General features: G+C 37.5%; 1 protein-coding gene across 2 annotated transcripts in view; it reads right to left on the minus strand.

The window, feature by feature from the left end:
• PARG (poly(ADP-ribose) glycohydrolase) overlaps positions 1-24,356 on the minus strand; it is a 63,394-nt gene that overhangs the window by 5,409 nt on the left and 33,629 nt on the right. For both annotated transcript variants that reach the window (XM_031554350.2, XM_031554349.2), the window contains exons 10-16: positions 18,093-18,172; positions 15,606-15,666; positions 15,097-15,172; positions 13,652-13,799; positions 8,103-8,181; positions 7,114-7,222; positions 3,590-3,695 (exon numbers count right to left, since the gene is read on the minus strand). In XM_031554350.2, the coding sequence (XP_031410210.2) occupies positions 3,590-3,695; positions 7,114-7,222; positions 8,103-8,181; positions 13,652-13,799; positions 15,097-15,172; positions 15,606-15,666; positions 18,093-18,172 (659 nt within the window). The remainder of the gene's footprint in view (positions 1-3,589; positions 3,696-7,113; positions 7,223-8,102; positions 8,182-13,651; positions 13,800-15,096; positions 15,173-15,605; positions 15,667-18,092; positions 18,173-24,356) is intronic.

Consider the following 24,356-nt stretch of genomic DNA (forward strand, 5'->3'; position numbering starts at 1 on the left):
TTCCTTTAAGGTTATGTTACATCAGTCCAAATAACAAACTCCCATAAACCATTTTTGTTTCAGAACCTACAGCTTCAGTGTTCATCCTCATAATGACTATATCAATCACAATTAATTATCTGTACGTATTGGGTAGAAAAGGAAAGATTTTATTCTAAATAAAACAGCATATGTAGTGCATTACCACCTGCAATGGAAGCTAAATTGAAAGCTTGTCATAGCTCGGCTACGAAAAGAGACTTAAAATATTGCGTTCTTTAATCAAAAGTCTCGTAGACTCATAGCTAAAATTATAAATTACATGAAGCACATGTGAAATTAATCTCAATCTGGGAATGATATTTAATTAAACTACTGAACCAGCTGTAGATTTGGTAAAGCTTCAGTAGTTCAGCTTTTAAAGGGCCTAATTAACTAGCATGCACAGGGGAACAGAATCTAATGAATCTTCATATTAATTCCAAACAAACAATGCAGTTTCGCTTCACACAAGAAATACTGCAAGTACTCCACTATTTATTTTGACTCCCTATAAATCTCATGAAACGAGAGTCAAAATTTCTGCAAATGTCAGCCTTTTGAGTATTAATGCAATACAGCACCATTGGAAACATCCACAAAGAAACAAGGTACAGAAAAGACCGCCAGCAGTAGATCCTGGGGCTCTCTTGTTCCCTGTGCCCCAGGCAGATCTGATCTGATCTCATAGAATCACAGAATATCCCAAGTTGGAAGGGACCCATAAGGATCATTAAGTCCAACTCCTGGGTCTACAAAATGCCACCCAAAAATTTCATTTAACTCTTCAGGAACCGCACCTGAAGGAATACTTTTTTTTCCTGCCACCCACTGAGCCCAAGACTTCAGAATAAAACAAGTCCTTCAATAGCCTCTTCCCCTTAAACCTTATTTTTTCAGATATATAACACCAAGTCACAAAAAGAGTACTTAGTCATATTTGTTACAATTTAGATTTAGGTATTTATGAGATGCCTCAATACAGAAAATCTCTTTTGCATTTTCAGTAATAAAACACTTTAAAAAAGCCTTTTAGACAGTTGCACAGAACCCTGTAGCTGTAAATTCTTAAATCATCCTCCGGCTTCAGAAACAAGACAAGATCTTCCAAATTCTCCCAATCAGATAAACATATTTCATCAGCATTTCAAATCTTATGTTCCACCCAAAGGAAATATTCCCAACCAAGCTGAAATATGTCTCATTTATTTACTGGGTTCTTGGTTCATAAAGCCAGATACTTTTTTCTTCCCCCACGAAGGCTTCTTTCTCATCATCTGTGACCTTGATTGTAACTATGCTTATCTGATGATCAAAAAAACCCATTCGACACTGCATAATGGAACTTAATTATATCTGATTACATCAAACTACTTGGTTGTTCTGAAGTCTTGTTACAGATTCAGACAATAGATGAACACCATCATCCTTTCAAATGTAAGAATGTCATGCAAAACACATTTTAATCTACGGAAATTGTCATTTTCAATACACTTGCAAGCCTGTGTGATCAATACTGTTACTTTGGGTTCGATAAATTGTGATACTGATAATCTCAGAGTTTGAAAGCATATTCCAAAATGAGGAAATTATGAATCCCTATAAAGTGTAAGAGATTACTCCGCAGCGTAACAAATTTGGTCATAGTAAAGTGAAACCACAGAAAGAATTTGCAGTTCAAAATAATCCTATAGAGCATTTTAGAAATGGAGAAACAGCTTTAGTAGTTAGGATTGCATAAGAAGCATCAGAAATAGACAAGAGTTCATTTGGTTATCACATATCAAGTACAAACGTAGTCTGACAAAACACACAAGCCAAATTACCGTACCCTTTTTGTAGCTCGTAATTTACCAAAACAAGAACTGTCATCTTATTCCCAGTTAGAACTGGCTTGAAGAAAAATGCCACATATTAAAGACGAGCTCCATGCCCGATAGCACATCACTGTCAATTAATTCGCTTTATTAAGTATTGATTTTGCAGAGTCAACTAAGAAATCAAGCTTGCTTTCCAAGAAGAATATGGTTGAAGTGAGGTGCTCCTTTTTAAGGCCTAGCAAAAGAACAGGAGATGACCTGAGAGTACAATCATAGATTAAAATGCGCATTTTTGTAACCCTAGCACTGGCTGCTAACTGTTAATTCTGTCAAATGGGAGGGAGCAGGGTGAAAAAAAGGTCGACCCAGAAAACAGAGAAAAACTTCACGTTTTGAACCTTTAGTTTAATTTTAACTTAACTGAAAGTTCACAGTAGATTTATAGACTCAGCAACTCATGGTTCATTTCTTTGTCGGCTAAAACATCTTTTTTTATGGGTTTCCTCCCCAAATGGACTCAGCTCTCCTGGTCTTTGTCAGCATATCTCGCTTTTGAGCTCTGACTGATAGCCAACGAAGTCAAGCCCTCCAGCAAGCAAACTCTACTCTATAAGTTACATCTAGCATTGAACACGTAACAACTTGGATCAGATGAACAGTATGGTTTGTGTTTTTTTTTTAAATTGGAAACTCATAAAAAAAAAGTGATAACGAAAATCAGAACATGTATTAAACCTTCCTAGCATGAATCATAATCAAGTATGATCAGATCCTACTGAAAAATTTGGTATTCATGTTCTGCACATGACAACCCATTTTACCTAAAAGAAATCAAAATCAGCTGTCAGCAGGGCAATGAGTATTGACAGAAAAATAGATTTTCAGTGAAGAAACCACAACTGGATAGAAAACTCATGGAAGTTGGTAGCCCAGTGATTGTTTGTCTGATAATGTACCCCTCCCCAAAGTTGTTCAGAAAAACTAATTTTGAATACTTCCCAAAAGTTTGAAAATAACCAAAATGTTAACTTATGCTTAAAATTCCATAAATCAATTTAAACATCAGGATCTGCCATTTCTTAACTTGATGGGAAAAGTCTTACACGAACGTAGTAGGCACGTGATATCTGCTGCACTAAGTATACTCTATTCAAAAATAAAAGAACACGAGAAAGTGAGAGACAGCAGGTGAGACAGGAAAGAAAGAAGCATGCCTTAGTGACTGACAGCCTCTCTGGCATACTGCAGTCTATCACAGAGCAAGACATTAAACATTGCCAACAAGTTTCTGAAACCTTCCAAATGAGCAAGTACTTTGAAGAGCTTTGCAGAGATATTAATTTTTAAGCAAAGGCTGTAAAGACTGGTTCAGGAAGATTAACAGAGTTACATAACTGCGAGATAAAATGAGAGTGAGCTAATATTCAATATCCGTGGTTTTGAAGTTTTCGGTGCTACAAGAGCACGTAAACCTGGCATTTCAGAAACAATCATGGCTATTTCAAATTTTAAACTGAAAATAGCATAGAAAAACAGCATGCATTTTTAGTATTTAAGGTCACAGCAGTCACGTCCAAAGATCAAAGTTAATGAACCAGGTCCACAGACAGTTTAACTACTATTTGAATTCTTGACAACAATTTATTCACGCTGAACAAAACCAAAAAATGTACTTAGCCCCCCAAAAAGATCAAAAATTAAAATCTAAGTTCATGGTTTCATTTGAATCTTAATGTCTTGCTACAATTTACCTTTTAATCTGGAATCCCCTCCAAAGGCACCACATCCCCAGTTTCCTGTGGCTATTGCAGAGAGATTTTGTGGTGGAACATTGGGTCTAGAGAAGCCACAGTAGGCCTGCAGGCAGACAAGAGTCAGAAGATGAAGCTGACAGGCACATTGGTGCATTATTTTCAAACAACTGAATGCTAACAATCAGTACTGTCTTCCAGCAATTTAAAAAAAAAAAAAAAAAATCAAATAAGCTCAATATACCATTAATCTTCCTTTAAGATGAAAGTAAACCACAGTAGCAATTAAAGACTAAATTCTTTATTTAGGCATTCTTTTAAGGCAAGAATAATTTTGCCCTCTTTGGAACCAAGTTAAAAATTAAATGCAGGTACAGATTTCCACGGATTTGAAAACTACAGATAACAGAACAGCTGGAGCAGGGAACAGAACTTTAAACAGTAGATTTTATCACATCTTTTTGGTACACCTAAGAGACATGTCAGTTCTGTACTACTCCGTACACTGTAATTTTTTGGGATGCATTTCTCGATAAGTGTGAACCTGTCACCTTTATCATTACTATTACTAGTCAATGGTCATCAAAACAGGCTCCACGACATTTATGACTGCAAGCCCAACCGTACATCAGTTGTTCTTTAGCATTTGGAAAGTGGAAATTCCAACTGGAAAAATTACTGAGAGAGACACTTAGGTTGGATGTCAGGGGGAAGTTCTTTACTATGAGAGTGGTAAGGTGCTAGAACAGCTGCCCAGAGAGGCTGTGGATGCCCCGTCCCTGGAGATGTTCAAGGCCAGGTTGGATGGGGCCCTGGGCAGCCTGGTCTAGCATTAAATGGGGAGGTTGGTGGCCCTGCATGTGGCAGGGAGGCTGGAGATTCATGATCCTTGAGGTCCCTTCCAACCCAGGCCATTCTGTGATTCTGTGGACAGACTTCATGAGGCAATAATCTTAAGGGACAAGCAAAGATGGAGCTATGACATCTTGTACAAAAGTATCTGCAAATCTTAATGTTGACATGCTGTAGAATTTTTTTCTCCCTCATTCTGACTAGCTAAATTCAGACAATATTAACCTTGCTTTCAGTTAAACCAGAAACAAACGTCGGCCTCAGACACCTTTCATAGAAGGAGAGAGAACATCTGGTTCTTTAAAACAAGTAGATGTTAAAGAGAGAAATCATATGGGCTTCTAAGAAAAGGCAAGCTGTAAGAAGAATCATTTGCTTCAAGTTGTTTCAATCATTTCTTAATGTTCCAAAATAACAGATGGACAAAAGAGCCTCTGGAAACAAACAGAGACTGAGCAATGCCTACTAATAAATCCATATTTAACAGCTTGCGTGCATATACTTATGCTTACCTTGTCCCAATTTATTTAAAGAAAAAAAAAAGTAGACTGCAGCCTATTCTACCACCTTCTTTTTCCCCCACACGTGAAAAGTCGTAAGGTTAACAATGATTTTAGAACAAACTGGAAGAACCAAACCCAGCGAATACAGTTGAACACATTTGATTTGTAAAAACATCAGTCACTTAAAAACTTAGTTCTCTTTACTACTATAAGAACTTCATTCACTCACAGTTCAGATTTCCTTTAAATACTCCCAGTCTTCAAACACCGCCAGTCAGACTGACACAGTATATGAAAGCCTCACGTACCTACTGTAATTTATGTTAAAAATCTAAATCCAATCAATAACTCTGAAAATGGTAGGCAGACCATAAATTTGCTAGTGTAAATCATTTGCATTTTGTACCAAGACATGGTTTACAAAATTTATTTACTGTCTCCGTCAGGGCTAATTTCATTTCCAACCAAAAAGCAACAAGCTGATGAATGTTACTTCAATCATGAAGCCAAAGTTTTTAGACTAAATTAAAATTAGTCGTTCAGGACTGCACATCATTTCTGGGAGGAAAAATGAACTGATAAGAATAAGGTACATTCCTCTTCTAGCTGAGAGTTAGGAACACACTGCCCTATGTTTGAGTTTATTTTAAACTCACCCTATAGAATTTCATGCTCTCCTGCACTACAGAAAGTAGGGGACCTCCTAACAATTGTAGCATAATCTTACACCTAAACCCCTAGCTAAAGCAGAGGCCTGCTGCATCTGTTATCATATAAGCATGCTTTTTTTTTTTAACTTAAATGTAAGTATGCTAAATAATGTAAATGTATAAACATTTTCATACTCAACTGCACGGTGAAAAGAGTGTTGCATTGCTACAACAGGCCACAGACCTCTCACTGTCTGTGTCTTAGGCTAACATCTGAGGCCTTCAATATGACCCATTAATCTTGTTATCAACTTATATTATGAGAATTTCCTGTTTGAACTGGAGTCTGATACCAAGTATCTCTTGTTATGACAAAATTTAAGAATGGGATACAAGCAAAGACTTTGAAAACATCAGTGCAGGCTGGAAGCTAGGGTTCCAGATTCACAAACAGTTCACTGATCGCAACAATCCATCAACGCAGAAGCATCACCTCCAAAGATGGGAAAGGACTGCTTTATTTTCAAGAGAAGCAGCAAAAAAGCAATCAGCTGAACAAAAGCCCCACAGACAGTCCAGGGCAGAGACCGACAGTAGGAACAACCTAGAAACTCAGATATCTTATAACAATATCCCAAATTAGGGAGAAGAGTGGAGAGGAAAGATGCTCATTGCAGTTCCAGCTTCCTTTGTCAAAGATTTCATGAGCTTGGCAATCTTGACAACTAGAACCACCAAGATCAAAAGCTATTGGAACTAACTATATAGTTTTGTACACACACAGCTAATGGAGGATAAGGTTAAGGACTGACCACTTTAAATATACAGTAATCACTGATCATGTACAAGATCTATCAGTAGGAAACATGCTGCTTCTGGATGTCAGTCTAAGAGACCTGTTTAAGGGACTGGAACCAGCCTCATTTATCAATCTTCTACATGTTCCTATCACTACAAGCTGTTTGACACGTCTATACCCATTCAGTTGTAACAGCTCTTACAGATATTGTGTGAATAGATAGGAAATTTATGGACAGTCAGATCTCAGCTCAAGGTTACATCAATATATGAAAAGATAAATATGTAAATACTTCAAAAGTTTATCCAGAAGATAGGAGAAAAGCAAGTAGGACTTATTATTTATGAACTGTCACTGTGTAAATACACGAGGTGCCTCCTACTCCATCTTGAATGAAAGGGACTCAGCAGAGCCAATCGTGGGGAGAGAACTTAAAAACATTATTTAGGAGCAGGATAGAGAAGAGTCAGCAGAACATGTATCCAAACTTCATTTATATTTTTGAAGATTGAGTAAACTGCCCATTTGAACTATGTATCAAAGGATAAACCACTCTGTTTGACAAGCTTCTACTTCAACAAAGTACACCATTAGATGAAGATAGATAAACTGTTTTCTTAACCGAAGACACACACAAATACAAAAATATTTTAAAAGGTACTGCAAGCATTAATGAAACAGCCTTAGGCTGCAGGCTGCTTTAACAAGTGACTGACTTGCCTTGTTGAGCTCTCTTCTGATTTTCTCCGGACCAAACTGATCAAGGAAACGTCTGAAGTGAAACGCATCTATGGCAACAATTTCAGTGTAGCGCCGCTGCCACTCATCCCTAAATTTGGAGTGAGAAGACAAGATGATGACAGTACAATTAGTTCTTAAATATTGGCCATACAATCATGATCTGAGATGAGCAGTTCCCTGCAGAGCTTTTCCATTAGAAGACACTAGAAAGGTGAGCTTGTAACAACAACGGAGCGCTGACAAAAGCATCAGAAAAGAGAGAAGATTCCCTTGTAAATCTATAAATCCTCCGACCCAGACTCTGAACGAGAAAGTAGAAAAGTGAAATACATCTCATTAAATGGCACTGTTTATTCAGTACAGAGGAACACTGAAAGGTCAAAAAAGCACTCTGGCCCTTTATCTTCCTCCAGAATTTATAGAATCACCGAACTGTTTGGGTTGGAAGGAACCTTTAAATATCATCTAATTCCAACTTCTCCTGCCTCAGTCCTGGGCAGGGACACTCCCCACTAGATCAGGTTGTGCAAAGCCACATCCAATACAAAATGGATTATTGTGTGCATTCACTACATAAGCACTGCTGGGGAAATAAATGCAAGTGCTTAGAGATTTCTTCTCAGATTCATGGTATTAAATCTTATTTTGACACACTAATATCACCTGCACCACAGCACTCATGGTATCACTGTCAAAATTCCTGGGAGGTATTATAATCCACAGTTCAGTTATATTCAGAAAACTCTGGGTTCAATACAGATAATTAAAACCTGTTGATCTAAGAATTGACATGTTGGCAGGTATCATCATGAGCACCAGGAGATAACTTTCTTAGCTTGCTGGCTCTTCTGAAGAAAGTAGGATCAAGCTATAACATTCTATAGTAAGGCAAATAAACTTAAAGTTTTGGTGCTTTGATTAAGACATTTGTTTATTCCTTCACTTGAAATACTTATGTGGAACTTCACCTTGGGGTCTTATCTTCATGGCTTCTTGCCCACCGGTAAGTTTCTGCATAACCTGTATACTCACTGTACTGCTCAGTACCTGAAAGACAAATGATTTCCAATATTACATAAGAATACGTAAATATTTTTCTCTTGTAAAATCTTCCATAGGAATCAATGCTTCTCTGAATGGATACACAGCTCTCCTAAGCACCAACCAAAAGCTAGAGGTTCATATCTATACACAACAATACAAGGTCATCTTGAAACCAGTAAGAGCTTTTTTTGATGCAATGTGATGTTCTGTGGCAGATGTTACAAACATAGATCTCCTAAGTATGCCATCCAGTGCACATACAACTATGAGACTGTTTTCAACTTGCCATTGCCAGATTAAGTAACTGCAGCTTAAACTGAGGGAAAAGATGGAAATGTACAGGAAATGGAAACAGGGTTGTGTAGCCTGGGAAGAATGTAGGGACATCGTCCACGTGTGGAGGGCTAAGATCAAGAAAGTCAATGCACAGATAGAGCTGAACTTGGCAAGGGATGTGAAAAATAACAAGAAGGGGTTCTACAGGTACGTAGGCAGGAGAAGACAGACCAAGGAGAGTGTTCCCCCTCTGATAAATGAGGACGGAGAACTGCTACTGCCTGTAAACATGATAACAAAACAGTCACTTCACTACTAAAACACGGCAATGCTACCTCATCACAAAGTAGCAAAAAGCTGGGCTTACAGCTTAGGAAACAGGAGAGGAAAAATGTAAAGATTTAAAAGCATCTGTAGCAAGCTGTATGTTTCCACAAAATGACTTCATTTCTCTCACATAAAATTAAAATCTGTAAATCCACAGAGAAGCTCCATGGTAAGAACAAAGCAGACTTCCAGGACATCAGCGTTACTCCGACTGCTGCCCACCAAGCTTGAGAGTGATCCTACATAGGGATATTGTGTTCAGGGAACATTTAGCATGTTGTACTGAGGGGTATGGCTTAGTGGGAAATATTGGTGATAGGTGGATGGTTGAACTGGATGATCTTAGAGGTCTTTTCCAACCTTGGTGATTCTGTGATAGGTAAGAATGCTAAGCTTCCAAGGCTCGCTGCCCAGTAACACCTCTTTTCCTCCTGTTACTTTGTTTTGCTTTTGCTCAGCATGATTCCTGCTCTGCAGTTCCTGACACGAATTCTCAGATATTACTGCAATTCACAGCGCTGAATGTACTGGAAGGCCACTGAGCCCAGCTGTGGCGGTCAGTACCAAAGAGGATACTTCTGTAAAAGCCTAGGAAGCCACAAAACCACATCTACCAAACTGCTCTGCCAAAAAGCCCAGCAGGTTATCTTGACAAGCATCAAAGGCTGTAAGAAAGTAGCTTGTAAAGACCTAGTAATTTTAGCTATTTCTGCTCTATTATGCAAAGTACCTTTCCAGTCTTTACTGAGACCATGGAGAGCATTCTAGAAGTGTCATGACTCTTGCCTCCTGTTAAAAAGCCAGCTTTCATCCTGTCTAACCAAACTTCAGGTCCTTGCTTCAAAAACCTGGGGATGCAAAAATGCACAGAAAAAAACCCTTAAGTAATGCTACAGCAAAATCAGGTTTTGCCATGCAGGGCTTGCAACCTCTGAACAATTCTGAGATGAATTTCCAAAGTAGTACATTGATGAGAATACCTCATTTGGAAAATTCCATCTCATACAGGCACAGTTTGGCACAAGTCACCAATAGCATAAGAAAAAGATGACGACTTCAAAGCAATGCCTTAATCACAGACTGTGCCAGCAATTACACCTATAAATATAACAGAAAAATAGTTTACAAAGACCTGTGAGCATTTAAAGTAACCGACGGCACAAAAAATATGCTTAGTCAGACAAGAGTGATGCCTATTGCATAGATTGGTGATATTCTAAGAAGATAAATGTTTGAATTTAACCTCAAAGGTTTTCAATCTCTAAATAGAAAAAAAAAACAAACTCTGAAAAAATCAGAAACATAAGACTATTCAACTTTTAACATCATCTGCCAAGGGAATCTGAACACTTCCTTCCTGTAGTCTCAAGCATATGAAACACAAACTGTTCAAAATGTTTAAAATACTGCTTATACTTCAAAACATTTCCCCTATTTACACGAATCCATTGTAACAGACTTATCAGTGCTTCTTGAGCTCATCTGCCTTATTATCCACTCGTTATTTATTTTATAGATGATTAAGCACACCAAGAACAAACTCCACCCAAGGCTATTTTGAAAAAAAAAAAAAAAAAAAAAAAAAAAAAGCTGCTAATCAAAGTGATTGGGATGGTAGGAGATTGCTCACCAGAAATTCACTTTCTGTTCCAAAACCGAAGTCAAAATAAAAGGGATGGCAGAATATGCCTATATATATACATATATATATTCATTCACATCCTTACACACAAGACAATTAGAAGCAGCTTAGCTATTCAAAAATCAGCCTTCTAATTGAATCGTAGACTGTATCTATCATCAGTTAAGACTTTTCCTGACCTAGACAAAATTGAGATTTACTGATATGCTGGAGCAAAATGTCTGAGCAAATAGTAAGAAAAGAGAAACAAAGGGAGTGCTTGACCTTTCTGGCAGCCTTTAGCTTCAACTTGGGAAAGGAAACATTTGTGGCCTAACATATGGAAAGAAAAGATGAGATGATGAAGATATTGACGAGGACAGATTAAATGAGTCAAAGGATGAAGCTTGCTTTTTTCAAAGGTTCATTGCTTTCATTAATTTTTATAAAAGTGCAGTGTACGATGACAAAAGCATCGAGAAACAAACAAACAACTAAATGCATATAGATAAAAATCAATAAAAGAGAAACTCAAAGAAATCACACAAACACTAAATTCATGTCCCAGGAACCTAAGGCTAATGAAAATCACTGGGTTTTCATAAGCAAAGCACTGGAAATATGCCAGATAAAAAGAGTTATTCAATGGGCAGCACTTCTGCCTGTGAACCACTGGGATAAAAGCTGCTGCTGCAGGGAGACTGAATGTAATACAGGATAAATTAGATGTGCAAAAGTTTGTGATGAATTTCTTTCCTCAAAGCCAAAAAAAAAGCCAAAAAGCAAGCTACTACATAAACAGAAGCTTACCCAATCTCAGAAGAAAGCATATGCAAGTGTAATTAAAAAATGCATTCTTAGTTAAAGTTGCAGATACAGTATGAGGACAGTGAAATTTCTAGTGCCAATGTGCTTATGGGACAGTGTTCACGAAATCCACCCTTCTCAGACTCCCATGGTTTGCTTTTCAATTGCATATGATCTATGTGGTGTTATAAAGCTCCCAAGGATAGAGGGGAAGAAAAATGCCACGCTGTCCCTCAGGTATTTTGTCTGAGCTACAGATTGTACCACTGAAGTATCAGCACCCTTAGCTACGCAAAAAAAAGGAGCACGTGTTAAAAGCAAAGGTTCAATTTTGTAGACACTGATATGAATGTCTATTTACTGCCAAAGGTGAGGGGAAGATCCTGCTCTTTAAGTCAGTTCTTCTGGCCCTTATATTGTGCCAGCATTAGTCATCTGGCTCTTCAGACAGTGGCACGATCAGCCAGCTAATCCAGCTGAAAAACATTTTTTTCCTATGAGTAAATTTTCAGCTGAACTAATTACCTGATCTAGTTTATTGCATGGATAATGTGCTTAGAAGTCTCAGAAAATGGCCATTGTTCTATCTGTAGACTTAAAGCAAACACAAAACACAGCTTCACCCACACTTAACGCTGGCTGGACATATGCCAACTGAAAGGAAAATAAAAATAAGAAAACAACAAAACGCAGAACAACTGAATGAAAAACAGAGACACTTTTTCACAGCTCTACCAGAAGTGTACTCGTAAGAATCTTTGGCATCACTGCTGACATTTCAGTCTGTGTAGAAGAACTTTGTGCATGACCAGTTCCATATTCATTACAGCGCTGATCTTAACCAGATACCACACAATCACAATGAATTTAATTTCCCTCCTATTTCTCAGACTCTTCTGCAAACTTAGGCTACAGAGTTATACCCATGAAGCCACTGAGACAAGATACATTACAAAGAACATAATTCATCAGAAGGATTGTGACACACAGTAGAGACTTGGCTACGAAGATGGAAGAAATGTAGGAAGATGATAGAAGATCCATTTCCATTAGAGAAAAATACTATCACATACACTAAATGCAAACACCATAAAGTGCAGTGGCTTAGGAGAACTAAAAGAATGTCTCTGCAGCTAAAGAACACCCCCATTGTTATCTGCTGATACCAAATCACTGTTGGTTTTTTTTCCCCCCACAGTGGAATGGAAGAAACTCTTTCAAAAATTCATTTCATGTTTCTCCCAATCCATTATAACACATACTGATAGCTGCACTGTTTTTACCCTTCCCAGAAGAGCCTCGCCCAGAAGACAGCACTTCAATACGTTGATTTTGTTATATCATCATATCCAAAATTCACAACAGCAATCAGTGCTGGCCACGAGTTTTCTGATTTTTATTTTTCAGTGAATCACTAAATCAAGTTTACCATAAAGATGTCAGAGAAAAGGCACTGATTAAGGCACAGTGGAAAAACAAAACAAACAAAACACACTTATAAAGATTACAAAGGTTAAGACTGAAAACCATAGAGGCTCCGTAGGCTGAAAAACAGAGTATACATAATCTACTACTCTATTTTTCTATTTTGATCTCTCAATAAAAAATGGCTAGAAAGAAAAAAAAAATAATTTTTTTCCCCCCTCCCCCAGTCATGAAGGTGCATCACTTATGTTTGGAACCAAGACACAGGCAGCATTTCCTGGACCTCTCCAGTTTTTGCTAGAGACATCAGCTATTTTGGCACTATTTTGATCCAAGGAATAATAAAGCTCTCGAAATTTTAAGACTGATGTTTAAAAGCAAAGGAAAAATCTCTTCAGTGAAGCACTGGACAGAGGTATCTCCATACTCAACCTCTCAATAATATATTGCATATGCAGTTAGTTTTTACGTTGTAAGTGACAAACACAACTTGCAATAAGTACCATGAACATGTGTTTGTAACTTAAAAGATAAACATCATCAAAAGACATTTCCTGACTTTCTATCCTTTTTAAAGGATGCTGATTTTCTTCTCTTTCACTTCCTCCTGTTTGGTGACCAAGAGGCAGCACAAATGTTCCAAATTGCAACAAGGAACAAATCCATCCTGCTTTGACACAACAGAAATGTTAGCTACTAATAACTGGTAATTGTGACTTCTATTGCCCCAAACCATTTCTTAGCTAGATCTAAAAATGCATTTCAGGACTCAGCATCCTATTATACAAGGTTAAAAAAAGTTTTACGTAACACTTATGTGCTTGCCATCACTTGTTTTCATTTCCTTCACCAAATGTCTATTGGAACAGTGGCCCCACAGCCTTAAGAGGTGGGCTGAGCAAGAAAACTCATTGACAAATGAGTACTATCTTTTCCTGCAGAGTTTAAACACATGAAACTTCAAGTTGAAACACGTTTTCTACATAGAAAACCAGAACATTTACTTTTAAGACTAACCTGTGATGATAAGACATTCATTGTGATCCAGTACTTCAGTGATGAGCCTTGATACAATCAGCTCTGGGTTGATTAAAAACCGAATTTCTTCTTGTACCAGTCCCGCCCCGGTGACACCACCGCCAACAAAACGGTTTGCAAAATCAACCTAACAAGAATATATCCAGGAGCATTATGAGACAATCAAACAGCATAAAATCCTTGCATTTAATAAGGTAAATAAAACCACGTACAAACTTCAGCTCTGTTGAAATCTGTTGCTATCACTTAAAAATAAGCAGCAGGACAGAGTCTGATTAACAGCACGCCTTCTTAATTTTTTCCCTTTCCTACTTGTGAGAAGAAACGAGACAAGTGAGAGATTACGCAGCAAAAAAAAAAAAATTATGCATCTCAAAGGCTCCGAATTCATTTTTTTGAAAGGGCATATATTTTAAAATGAAATATTTACTGAAATGTGAAAGATAGGAACAGCAGATCACAGTATCCCTTTTGCATTTTAGAGACATTGAGGAATCATTAAGTTGTCCTTTAAGAAGCTTCCTGCCTTGGCTGTCCACACAAAGCACTTTCAGCTCAGTACTGCCCCACATCAGTTGTTCTGTACTTAGAAGCTCTTACAAATTCTCCTTGAAATGCACTTGAAAAAGGTACATCATTTTGACTGCTAAGCTTTCTGCCTGAAACTGTGAAATTCTGGGCTCTCATTTTGGCTGCAATAACATTTTTCATATCACATCTTTATATGGACAATAGTTTTAAAAGCAATTGCTTTATTCAAAAAAAAGCAACTACTATTTATGCAAACTACTTGCCCATGGAAATTTATAATTAAAAAAAAAGGTTACATCACATTTTCCTGGCTAAAGATGTTCTATTTACTTATTTATTTATTCGGTAATTGAACTCCAGAAGACAGACTTCTTTCTTTAAGCTGATTTGACAACTGAAGTATGTTCCTCACTATCAATATGGACAGGACACCCTCCTTACCAATCTATTTCAGCTGACTGTCTCCCAGACTGAAACAGTGGTGCTGCAGCAGCAAGAAGTCTCCTGAACTACTGACCCGGTCACCGTCTGGGGCACAACAATCATTTCAAAAGCAAAACAAAAACAAAATAAAACCCCTTGGCAGCTCATAAAAATTACAGCCTGAAACTTTTATCTTGTCAATCTTTGATTCTGGCTTGAACCAAAGGACCTGAAGCTGTCCAGGACTTGTGATTTTCTGTCAGCTACTTCTGTAACAGGTACATGTAACAAAACTCAATGAGCTAGGGAATACTGATGGCACTAAGACTGCCTGTGGAATTCATCTTGATGCTTCCTTTACATGCATAACATCTTGTCATTTAAACCAAGCTTATATAAATTTAAGCTGGCAGACCATAAAAATGACATAAGCATGACATAAAGCCACATCTACTGTTATATAAACTTACCTGTAGCATGCCTTGTCCATTGCTTTCAATAGTGCCCTCATAGGTGACATGCAATCTAGACAGCTTTTTCTGAGATCTTTCATTGAGGAAAAAATATTGCACAGAAAAAAAAAAAAAATGATGACAGAATCTGCACAAAGACATTAAGACAAAACTCATCCAAAATCTACCTTCTTACACACCTTAACATAATGTGGTTAAAAAATCTGAAGGATTAAGTTGCCTTTCCAAAACCCCCTTTTGGAGCTGTCCCTTTTTACACTCTCAAGCATCAAAAGATGTTACTGTTCTAAAACTTGACTTAGGAACTTGCTGGCTTCACAGGCACACAGATTTATGCGTGACGTTCAAATTATCTGTATCCTTTCATCCACTTCCTTCTGTACATTTCACTAAAACAAACACGTTTACTGTGATCACTTGCAGGTCTGAATCAATTCAACATTGATGGGATTCAGGTTATAGATAATTTAAGCTAATCTTCACATTTAACAACATGTTTGACTTACCTTTCCCAGTCTGGAAATTCTTGGAGACACTGCCTTGTAAACGTCACCAATCCAGTAGGTTCTACAGGGAAAGCAACCCCCAGGAAAAAAATATTAACTGCTAGAACTTTTGTCCCTACATTGATTACAACATAATTCCTGGCAGAAACAGGAGAGATTAACTTTGCTCAAAAGCAGCTTTGAATCTTCCCCTGGCAGCTTGTGCTTGAACTGAAACCACTATGAAGGCCAAAATCACTCATTTCTTTGCAGTGTGAGTATTTTTTCAAGGAAAAGCTGTGTGTTAAATGAAAATCACTTCAACTGTAAACACTACCAAAAAGACTTGATGGTTGACATAAAAGTAAAGCGCGCTGTCACTTATGGCAGAAATTGTCAGCCTCCGGAGGTGTCTGTTTTTAAACCCCAATAAGCAACACGGAGCATTCAAGCTATGTGTGGACGAAGCAGCAGCTCATATTTCCAAACAAGTACTACGTAAATAAAGCCATTACTGTCAGGATCCTAGTGAAAAGCAGATGCAAAAGGACTTCTGCACTCACAAAAAAAAAAACAGCTATTTCTCACTGCAGAGAGAATGCACAGTCATCATCTCTCCTTGCTTTACTCAAAATTTCTGTTGTGCTACAAAAAGAAACCGTCAGGCTCTTATTAGAGGACGTCATCCTAAGAAAAACTTTGTTTGGTCTCATTTGTTTGATACATTAAGTCTATTGGGTTGGCTTGTGGAAAACCATGAAAACAAATTTAAAGCACAAAGTCTTTCAAATGTGTTAAATATCACTATGCTTTTCTTCAAAACTGTAAGGTTTTTAAGGAGACAGAAGGAAAAAAAAGTTGCTTTCTCTTGAAAAAATAAGATACAGCTTTCAGCAACTGAATGCTTTTCTACAAGGGAATTCTTATCAGTGGCAACATTTTCATAAATTAGGCATTCACCTATTGAGAGAATCTTCCACTTATGTGGCCTCCTCTGTGCTCTTTTAGAAGGAATTCAATTACCATTTACAATAAAAAAGAATTGTGAAATTATTACAATCATTTATGGAGCTATATTACTTCAATCTTACTAACGTCTTCAAAGTAAAAAAATCCCAATAAATGGGGTCTTTTAAAAGTACAATACGAATTTTTAATTCAATAAATGAGCACGCAATAGTCTCATGAGATTGTTAGACGTTTTACCATTAAGAAGTAGTTTTCATCAAGCATGCTTCCAACAGAGGTAGGGACAGCAGCAAAAATTTGAAAATATTATTTGAGTGTTAGAAAAGAGCCTCTATACTACAGCTCTCCTCATCTGAGCATACAGATCTCAATTCACTTTTTACCACAGAGATTTATTTTTGTTGAGATTCTTGAGGTTTGTTAGCTAAAAGAGGAGGTAGCTGCATTTAATTAGAGATGAAACAAAATAATAAACTGATCAACTGAATAATAAACTGATGGAACATATGAAATAAAGAGGTTTATAATATGAAATAGCTTAAAATTGTGGATTTTTTTGCTTTTAAGAACAAACTTTTCTGAGAATATGATATTAACAGTGTAAAGAAAACATCCTATAAAAAACATTATAGTAAGATATTGCTGCAGATATGATATAGTTAACTGCAGTCAAATCCCTTTCTCCTCAAAAAGGGAATTTATGAGCTCTGCGACAGCACTCTCAAAAAACAAATGTATTTTTTGGGAGCTTAGGTTTACGCTCTAATCAGTGGTAACAGCAGAAGATCTGACTAGGCATGCTAGGGAAAATACCACACTCATTTCTAAAGGAGCTGAAGACATCTCACATCTTGCTATCAGCTAATGTATTTTCAACTGGGAAAACTTCACAGCAGCTTTGCTTTGGAAGAACAGAAGCAAAAAACCTGAAATGCCAACAAAAGTAAGGAAAAATCACTTTGAATTACAAATGCTGCAGTCAAAGCACTAAGCCTGTACGCTGCAGGAAGCCTCAAGACTGTACCAAAATCCTTAAGGATGGTTACGGCACTGGTGATTTTAATGACCACATGTGTTAAGTTCTCTCTACATTCTCACTCTGATACGGTGCATCAAGTCAACGCATGTATATTTTAATTTCTTATATACAAACACAAAATTTGTATAATGTATATAGAAACACACACACTTTATGTACAACAGATACATGTAAATAAGGAGGGGTGAAAATATAATCTGAACCTACATATGTATATGTATATGTTATACAAACACACCCATCTCAAAAATAAAAAAAAACAATGAAGAATTAGCTTCATGCAGAAAACTTACATGTGTTATCTATACATGACAAGAGACTGAAAGAATATCAGCATACTCAGCATGCTGGATTTTGTTAGATACTTCCATCATAACACTGCACAGCCATTCCTTAATCTAATAGGATTAAATTCTCTATGTATGGGATTAAATTCTCTATGTATGTTTTGTAGCTCAAAAAAAGAAAAAAAAAAAAAAGAAATGAAATGAAGTACATACTTTTTTCTGTGACTCTTCTAAAATAGCAGAAAAGGGTCTTAAGTTTCTCAGGCTTCCTTGGTGACCGTCCTTCAAACAATCTGGAAAACAAGGCAAAATTAATTAGATTAGATTTCAGGGATGCACAGCATAGTTGTTACGCTACTTACAGGTGAAAGTTGAAAAATAGTCTGCCCTCCTTAAAGTCAGCCACTTCAGCATTATACAAGTAGGACACAGCAGGGCTGTCTAGACAGTTCTTTCTACAACAAAACATTTAGTTGCAATGCTGCTACACTGCACCTCAACTGCCATGATCCCACACAGGAACCAATACCCTTACACCACTCGTTACAGAGGCACCAGTACTGAAATCTACACAAATACTGAGATTGTACACCCCCAGCAGGAGGCATATTTACACGCTTACATATGTAGTGCACTTGAAAGGCAGAAGGCCAAAATTTGTTTCAAATAAAGCTAGTTTTTAGGTTGACCTGCTAGATAAGTTTCTGATGAAGGTAATAAGGCTGATTTTGAAGTATCAAAAAACATAATTTCAAAAGGAAGATTCCAAAAATCTACCAGGCTTATTTGCAATGACCTAGCTTGGATTGAAATCAGTGACCCAGAGGTGAAAACACGCGCACTGAACACCCCAGGATCCAAATGCCTTACCCTACTTACAGCTGAGTGAACTTCTGAGAAGAACTAACGCAACTACAGTGCTTTCATGAACTGCACGGTACTAGCAGCATTTCTAAAGAGATAAATCCTCCCCCTATAGAAACGGCTTTATCTGCTGGGCTACTCCTGGCATTCTCAAACTCATCTGTAAAAAACTAAGCATTAAAAGGAAGCATCCAATTTTTAGCTATTAAGTGAATGCATGCTTTTAAGGTTAACTGAAATATTTTTACTGCATCATCCCTCTTCCGGCAACTTGAACGCACATTACTTAATTTCCCCTCCAGCAAAGTGACAAGGCATTGTTATTGGCAACACATAATGGAATTTAACTGGGAGGAAGAACAGTAAGGACTTCAGAAATAATATCCTTTGAGCAGGAAGGTCACTGAAAGAAGTCTGATACAGTGAAAGCCCTAAGGATTTAAGTTATAACACCCCTACCAATCCTTACAGCCATAAACCACAAAACAACAGTTCGAGTAAAGCAATGACACAACATTATTCATTTGTTTCCACGCATCAAAATGTCAATCTGTCTTTAAAAATGGAATGCTATCAGGTAGACTAAGCTTTCAGTAGTGAACCAGGATGGGTTTTTCTAGTATTCAAAAATTCTTACGCAATATTTATTCAAAATCTATAAAAAGTTAAAGCAGCTAATTTTATGGTTGAAAAGATCTTATGACAGCCTTCAGCCTTGGAACAACCAATCAGGACTTCATGACAGCCAGTTTCATATGTGTATGGCCTACTTCAAAACAGACCCGTCTGTGCAGGGAGAGTCAAGAGCTGGAAATACTACACTTGACAAACGGCAGATCAAGCTAAATGGCGACAGCAAGGGAGATGAACTTGGTAAGTAATTGTAATGGATGAAACCAAAACGTGGTCACTGTCAGTAGGGCATTTGAACTAAATATACTTATACACACATACTCACGTTTTAATGTATATATATATATTTAAATCTGAGATGTCCAGCACTGGCCTGTCTTTTCTCGCAGTAAAAGCTGTGATAAACAGCTCTTTTCTTTCTCTCCTGGGATCAAAGCTACAGTAATGCCAGCTGCTTCTGAAAAATCTCATTTACAGCAGATTTATTCCCCAAACACATTCCATAATTACAATAACGATTAGAGAGATCTTATCTCTGTATTTCTGTTCTGGCCACTAGCACTGTGTAAAAGTCACAGGGAGGCACAAAAGAATTTGGAAAGGCCCAAGTTCTGACACAGGCATTGTGTGTCACAGGGGGTTACTCCCCTTGCAGTAGGGACAGAAAAATACAGCGAGGTTCAAAAGTCATCTGCATTTTGACCTAGGAGCAATACGCATCCTGCAACCATACATCACATGTTTTACTGCAGTCAGTACACGAGGGGATTTGTTTTCAAGGCCAATCGGATCAGTGGAAAAATTCTGACATGTTTTAGTAGATGAAAAATTAGCAATACACCTTCACAGGAGCTACCTATTTATTAGGGATTACTGGTACTAGTTCAGCTGAATTTGACTGCTTCATATGTTCTTTTACACTTCCAGAGAAACCATATCACACAGTGATGCCAGTGATTCCAAGCTATACTAAGGTCAGAAGTAGAAACTGAAGAGAAATGAAACCATAAACCTTACACTCTATGCATACATGCAACCATACTGTCTTGGACGCAGTGTACATAACCAGTTACGTCTGTGAGCAAAGTAATGCCTGAGAAAAAATAAGAAATGGCCTAGACCTGCTCCCACCGATTTAAGAGAGGATAATATTACAAAATTAGGAACATCTTAATCTAGGGCACTATTTTGGAAAACACCAGTTAGGAAACATTATGGAAGGTTTTATTTCTGGTGCAAATACCTGTGTTTTGGAGAACAAAGCTATATGAGGACATCAATAATATATTCATATAAATGCTTCTTTAAGTGCTGGAACACAGATCCTAGTAAAAAAAAAAAAAAACCTAACCAAAAATATAAGTGGAAACCACATAACCAATTTACTGACAAGAACCCAAGGCCAAAAAAAACATTAATTCAAACTAAAGAATTCAGCCAAATGAAGTGCACTTTAAATCAAATGCAAAGTACTGCAAGCCCCACTTTCAGATGAAGCAACTGAAATATTGCCTCTAACTGCATACGTAAGCTATTTTTGCTCTGCACAAGATGTTCTTACTGCCATGCAGCTAACTTCCACTTAGCAGGAAGCCAGACACCAGAGCACAAAGCTTGTGGGGCTGACCACCAAACAGAGCTCTGCAGTGATGCTAATCAAATAAAAGATGTATTAGCAAGATATGCCTATAGGGATACAGTTAGTTGTTCTGACAACCAAGGTCAGAGATTTAAAAAACAGAAGACATTAGGTGTGCCAATAGCATAAGAAAAGTAGTTTGTTGAGTCATTGTGGCTACATGAAAACTTTTCTTGCTAATAATGAGAGTCCCACCCCCAGCCCATACCTTCCCATCCACAAGTTGGGCTCTTTTGAACTTTTCAGAGTACACTCATGTTTCTAACGTGCAAATCTGAACCTAACCTAAGACTCAGAACTGTACAGAATAGCAAAATACCCTAAAAATGAATAGAACATGGTATCTTTGGTTTTCTATCTTGTTACATTTCAAGTCCATGTATACATGTAGGGGTGGAGACACGCTCAGATGTTACCTTCCAACTCTTATTGCTCTCCATAAGATCAAGGGCTATTTACATCTAAAAGCTGAGCATTCTCAATTGCTAGCAATCTCTACACGAACTGCTAAAATTTCACAGTGAATCATGCAACCCTAAAAGAAAAACTCATCACGTGTCAATTGGCACAATAAATGAATCATTGAGGATTACATCAGTTGCACCAGGGAGCACGATGAATCATCCCTACCATCTTTCTCCTGCAATCTTTTTTCCTCCATGAAGTTCTGAGAGAAGAACAAAGGTCTTACTTTTTCAAAAATGTTATTGTATTTGTAAGCAATCCTTTTTCTAAGCTTTCATTTGCAGAGTTGGCCAAAATACTTTGTCTCAGTAACAGTTCCGTCACAATATTATTTGATATTTTTCTTCAGTTGTGCCCATTGTAGCTTTAGTCACACGTATCTTTAAGATTACTTGTAAATAGCATTTTCAGAGGGTAGGCAATCTGTAAGTGTAAACACGAACAGAGAGAGAATCCCATAGGATATGTGATTTGTATATAGAATTTATATATAATTTTATGTGCATATACAATTGCACAGGATCTAGAATAATCTCTCTCAACATCTGACAGCAAGTCAGTCTATCATATACAAACAATGGGAATTACCTAGTTACCTGCATTCTTTGACTGAAGTATCTTCTGAGAAAGCTTTTTCAATTGGTTGCGTATTGGGGGTGGGGCCACATTTTAAACCACACTAAAATTAAATCACTAAAGCTTCACTTCAGTAAAAAGATAGAATTTAGTTCCAGCCAGATACTGTCTGAAGACTTTTCTTAACAAGTGCACAGCAGCAAGACTTTCACTATTACCATTACCACTATTACATTTCCCCCTTGCCAAGAGAAACGCAGTATTTCATTCCTCTTTTTCATGCATGTTTCATAATGCATAGACCATATTAGCACAGTAGTACATGTACAAAATTTATAAACAAATGTGCATATAGAAAAAAAAAATAAATGTACATACATCAGAAATTTCTTTTCTGATAAAGGGTGTGTGATGAGAAGAGTTTGGAGATCACTGCCCCAGACAGCTTTAAATACTTAAAAGTCAATCACATAATTTAAGATGAGGAAATTAGAACAAATTGAAAATGGCAAGTTCAATATAAAATATAGATTCTTTCTGGGAAGTCGTGTTGCTATTGAAAGTATTTTAAGTGAGAACTACAATTAAGGCTTTTCAGAATACTAAAGCTTCAGTAATGAACTTTGGACATCGTATCAGTCTAAGTTCAACAAGATGACCTGCCCTGAGATGAAAGGCAGATAAACAACTAGTGAGCACAAAAGGAAAAGTCACCATCTCAACCTTACAGATACTGACAGGTTTCTTAGTTTCAGCTGGGATGGAATTGTTGTCTTCAGAGTGTCTGGTGTGACACTATGTTTTCATTCCAGGAAAAAGCAACGTTGATAACACACTGATGTGTACAGTTGCCTCCTAAGCAGCACTCTAGGGAGCCAAGGCCATTTGCAGTGAAGGGCCCCAGGAGCTAAGAGGGAACAGAATTAGGAGACCTGACTGAAACTGGCCGAAGGGATACTCCATACAGTATGACATCATGCAGGAGGAATTGTGAAGGGGGTGGGAGTTCATCTCTTCCACTGCTCAGGGGGCTAGTTGGGCATCAGTCACGGGGTGGTGAGCAACTACTTGTGCATCATCTGTTACACACACACTTGTCATAATTATCATCCTTTTCTTTTTCTCTTAGTTTTATCTCAGCCCACGAGTTCTACTGTATGGTTTTTGGTATTTTTTCCCCCCAGTTCTCTCTCCCATCCCACTGGAAAGGGGGGAGGAAGCGAATGACTGTGTGCTGCTGAGCCACCTGCTGTGTTAAATGACAACAGGAAAACAGAGCGTGAACTTATACAAGTCAGGCACAGTAATATCAGTTCTGTTTACCTGGTGCCTAGTGTATTTTCATTTAATAACATGAATTCCACCCTTCTGTATTAAAACAGCCCATAGAGAAAGCAATTTAGAGGTTCTGAATTCCCTTGGCATCAAATAGGAGAAAAACAACATATTCAGTAATTCAATCTCACAGGCACTTTCTTATTTACTGTTGCGACGTAAGTATCAACCGTCATCACATCAAGTTATTTAAGAATGTGCAACACCTTTGTGTTTAATTAGAACTTCGCCTTCAGATTAGAGTCTTGAGATGCCAACCCTAAGTACTCAGCACCCAACAGCACGGTGCAACGCTTTACACTGAGCATCTAAAATAAAACATCTCACAGCACAGTAAAATTCAGTTCTGTAACAAGTTACTGTGTCTGCTGAAGTAACCAGGAGGTACTCAGAGTACTGTGTAATCACTACAGCAATTACTAGACTTATTAAGAATTTTATGTGGCATCATCTGCCACATAAAAATGCCAATTTTAATTTTTTACAGGAGATAATACTCTACTTAAATCCATGCTAATAAGAACACAGACCCGAGGCAAGGTAACAGGACTGGGTTTGTAGGCTCAATGTATAAAACCATAGAGAAAACCTAGAGCCACTTGTCAGAGGAGCAATGCATCTCTCAGTCCAAATCAAGTTCTCTTAAAGTCATCAGATAATTTATTCCCCAGGGAATACTCATTAGTGTTGCAAAATTGATGTTGTTTATGAAGAGACAATTGCATTACTGGTAAATTAGATTTCAATTCCCCTGTACAAACGTACCATACAGTTTGCCCATTTCCTTCCATATATTATACATTCCAGAAAAGACACATACATCTTAACTACTGTTTTCCCCCCCTCATTCCCAATCACTTGAAATTGCTTTAAAAGCTTGCTTGATAAAGATGAAAAAGTCAGTCCTACTAGAATACTGGTCTTTTCAGAGCACAGCATCTCACTAACATACGTGCCAGAAGATC

The sequence above is a fragment of the Meleagris gallopavo genome, chromosome 8, assembly GCF_905368555.1.
Source record: "Meleagris gallopavo chromosome 8, MGAL_WU_HG_1.1, whole genome shotgun sequence".
NCBI lineage: Eukaryota > Metazoa > Chordata > Aves > Galliformes > Phasianidae > Meleagris > Meleagris gallopavo.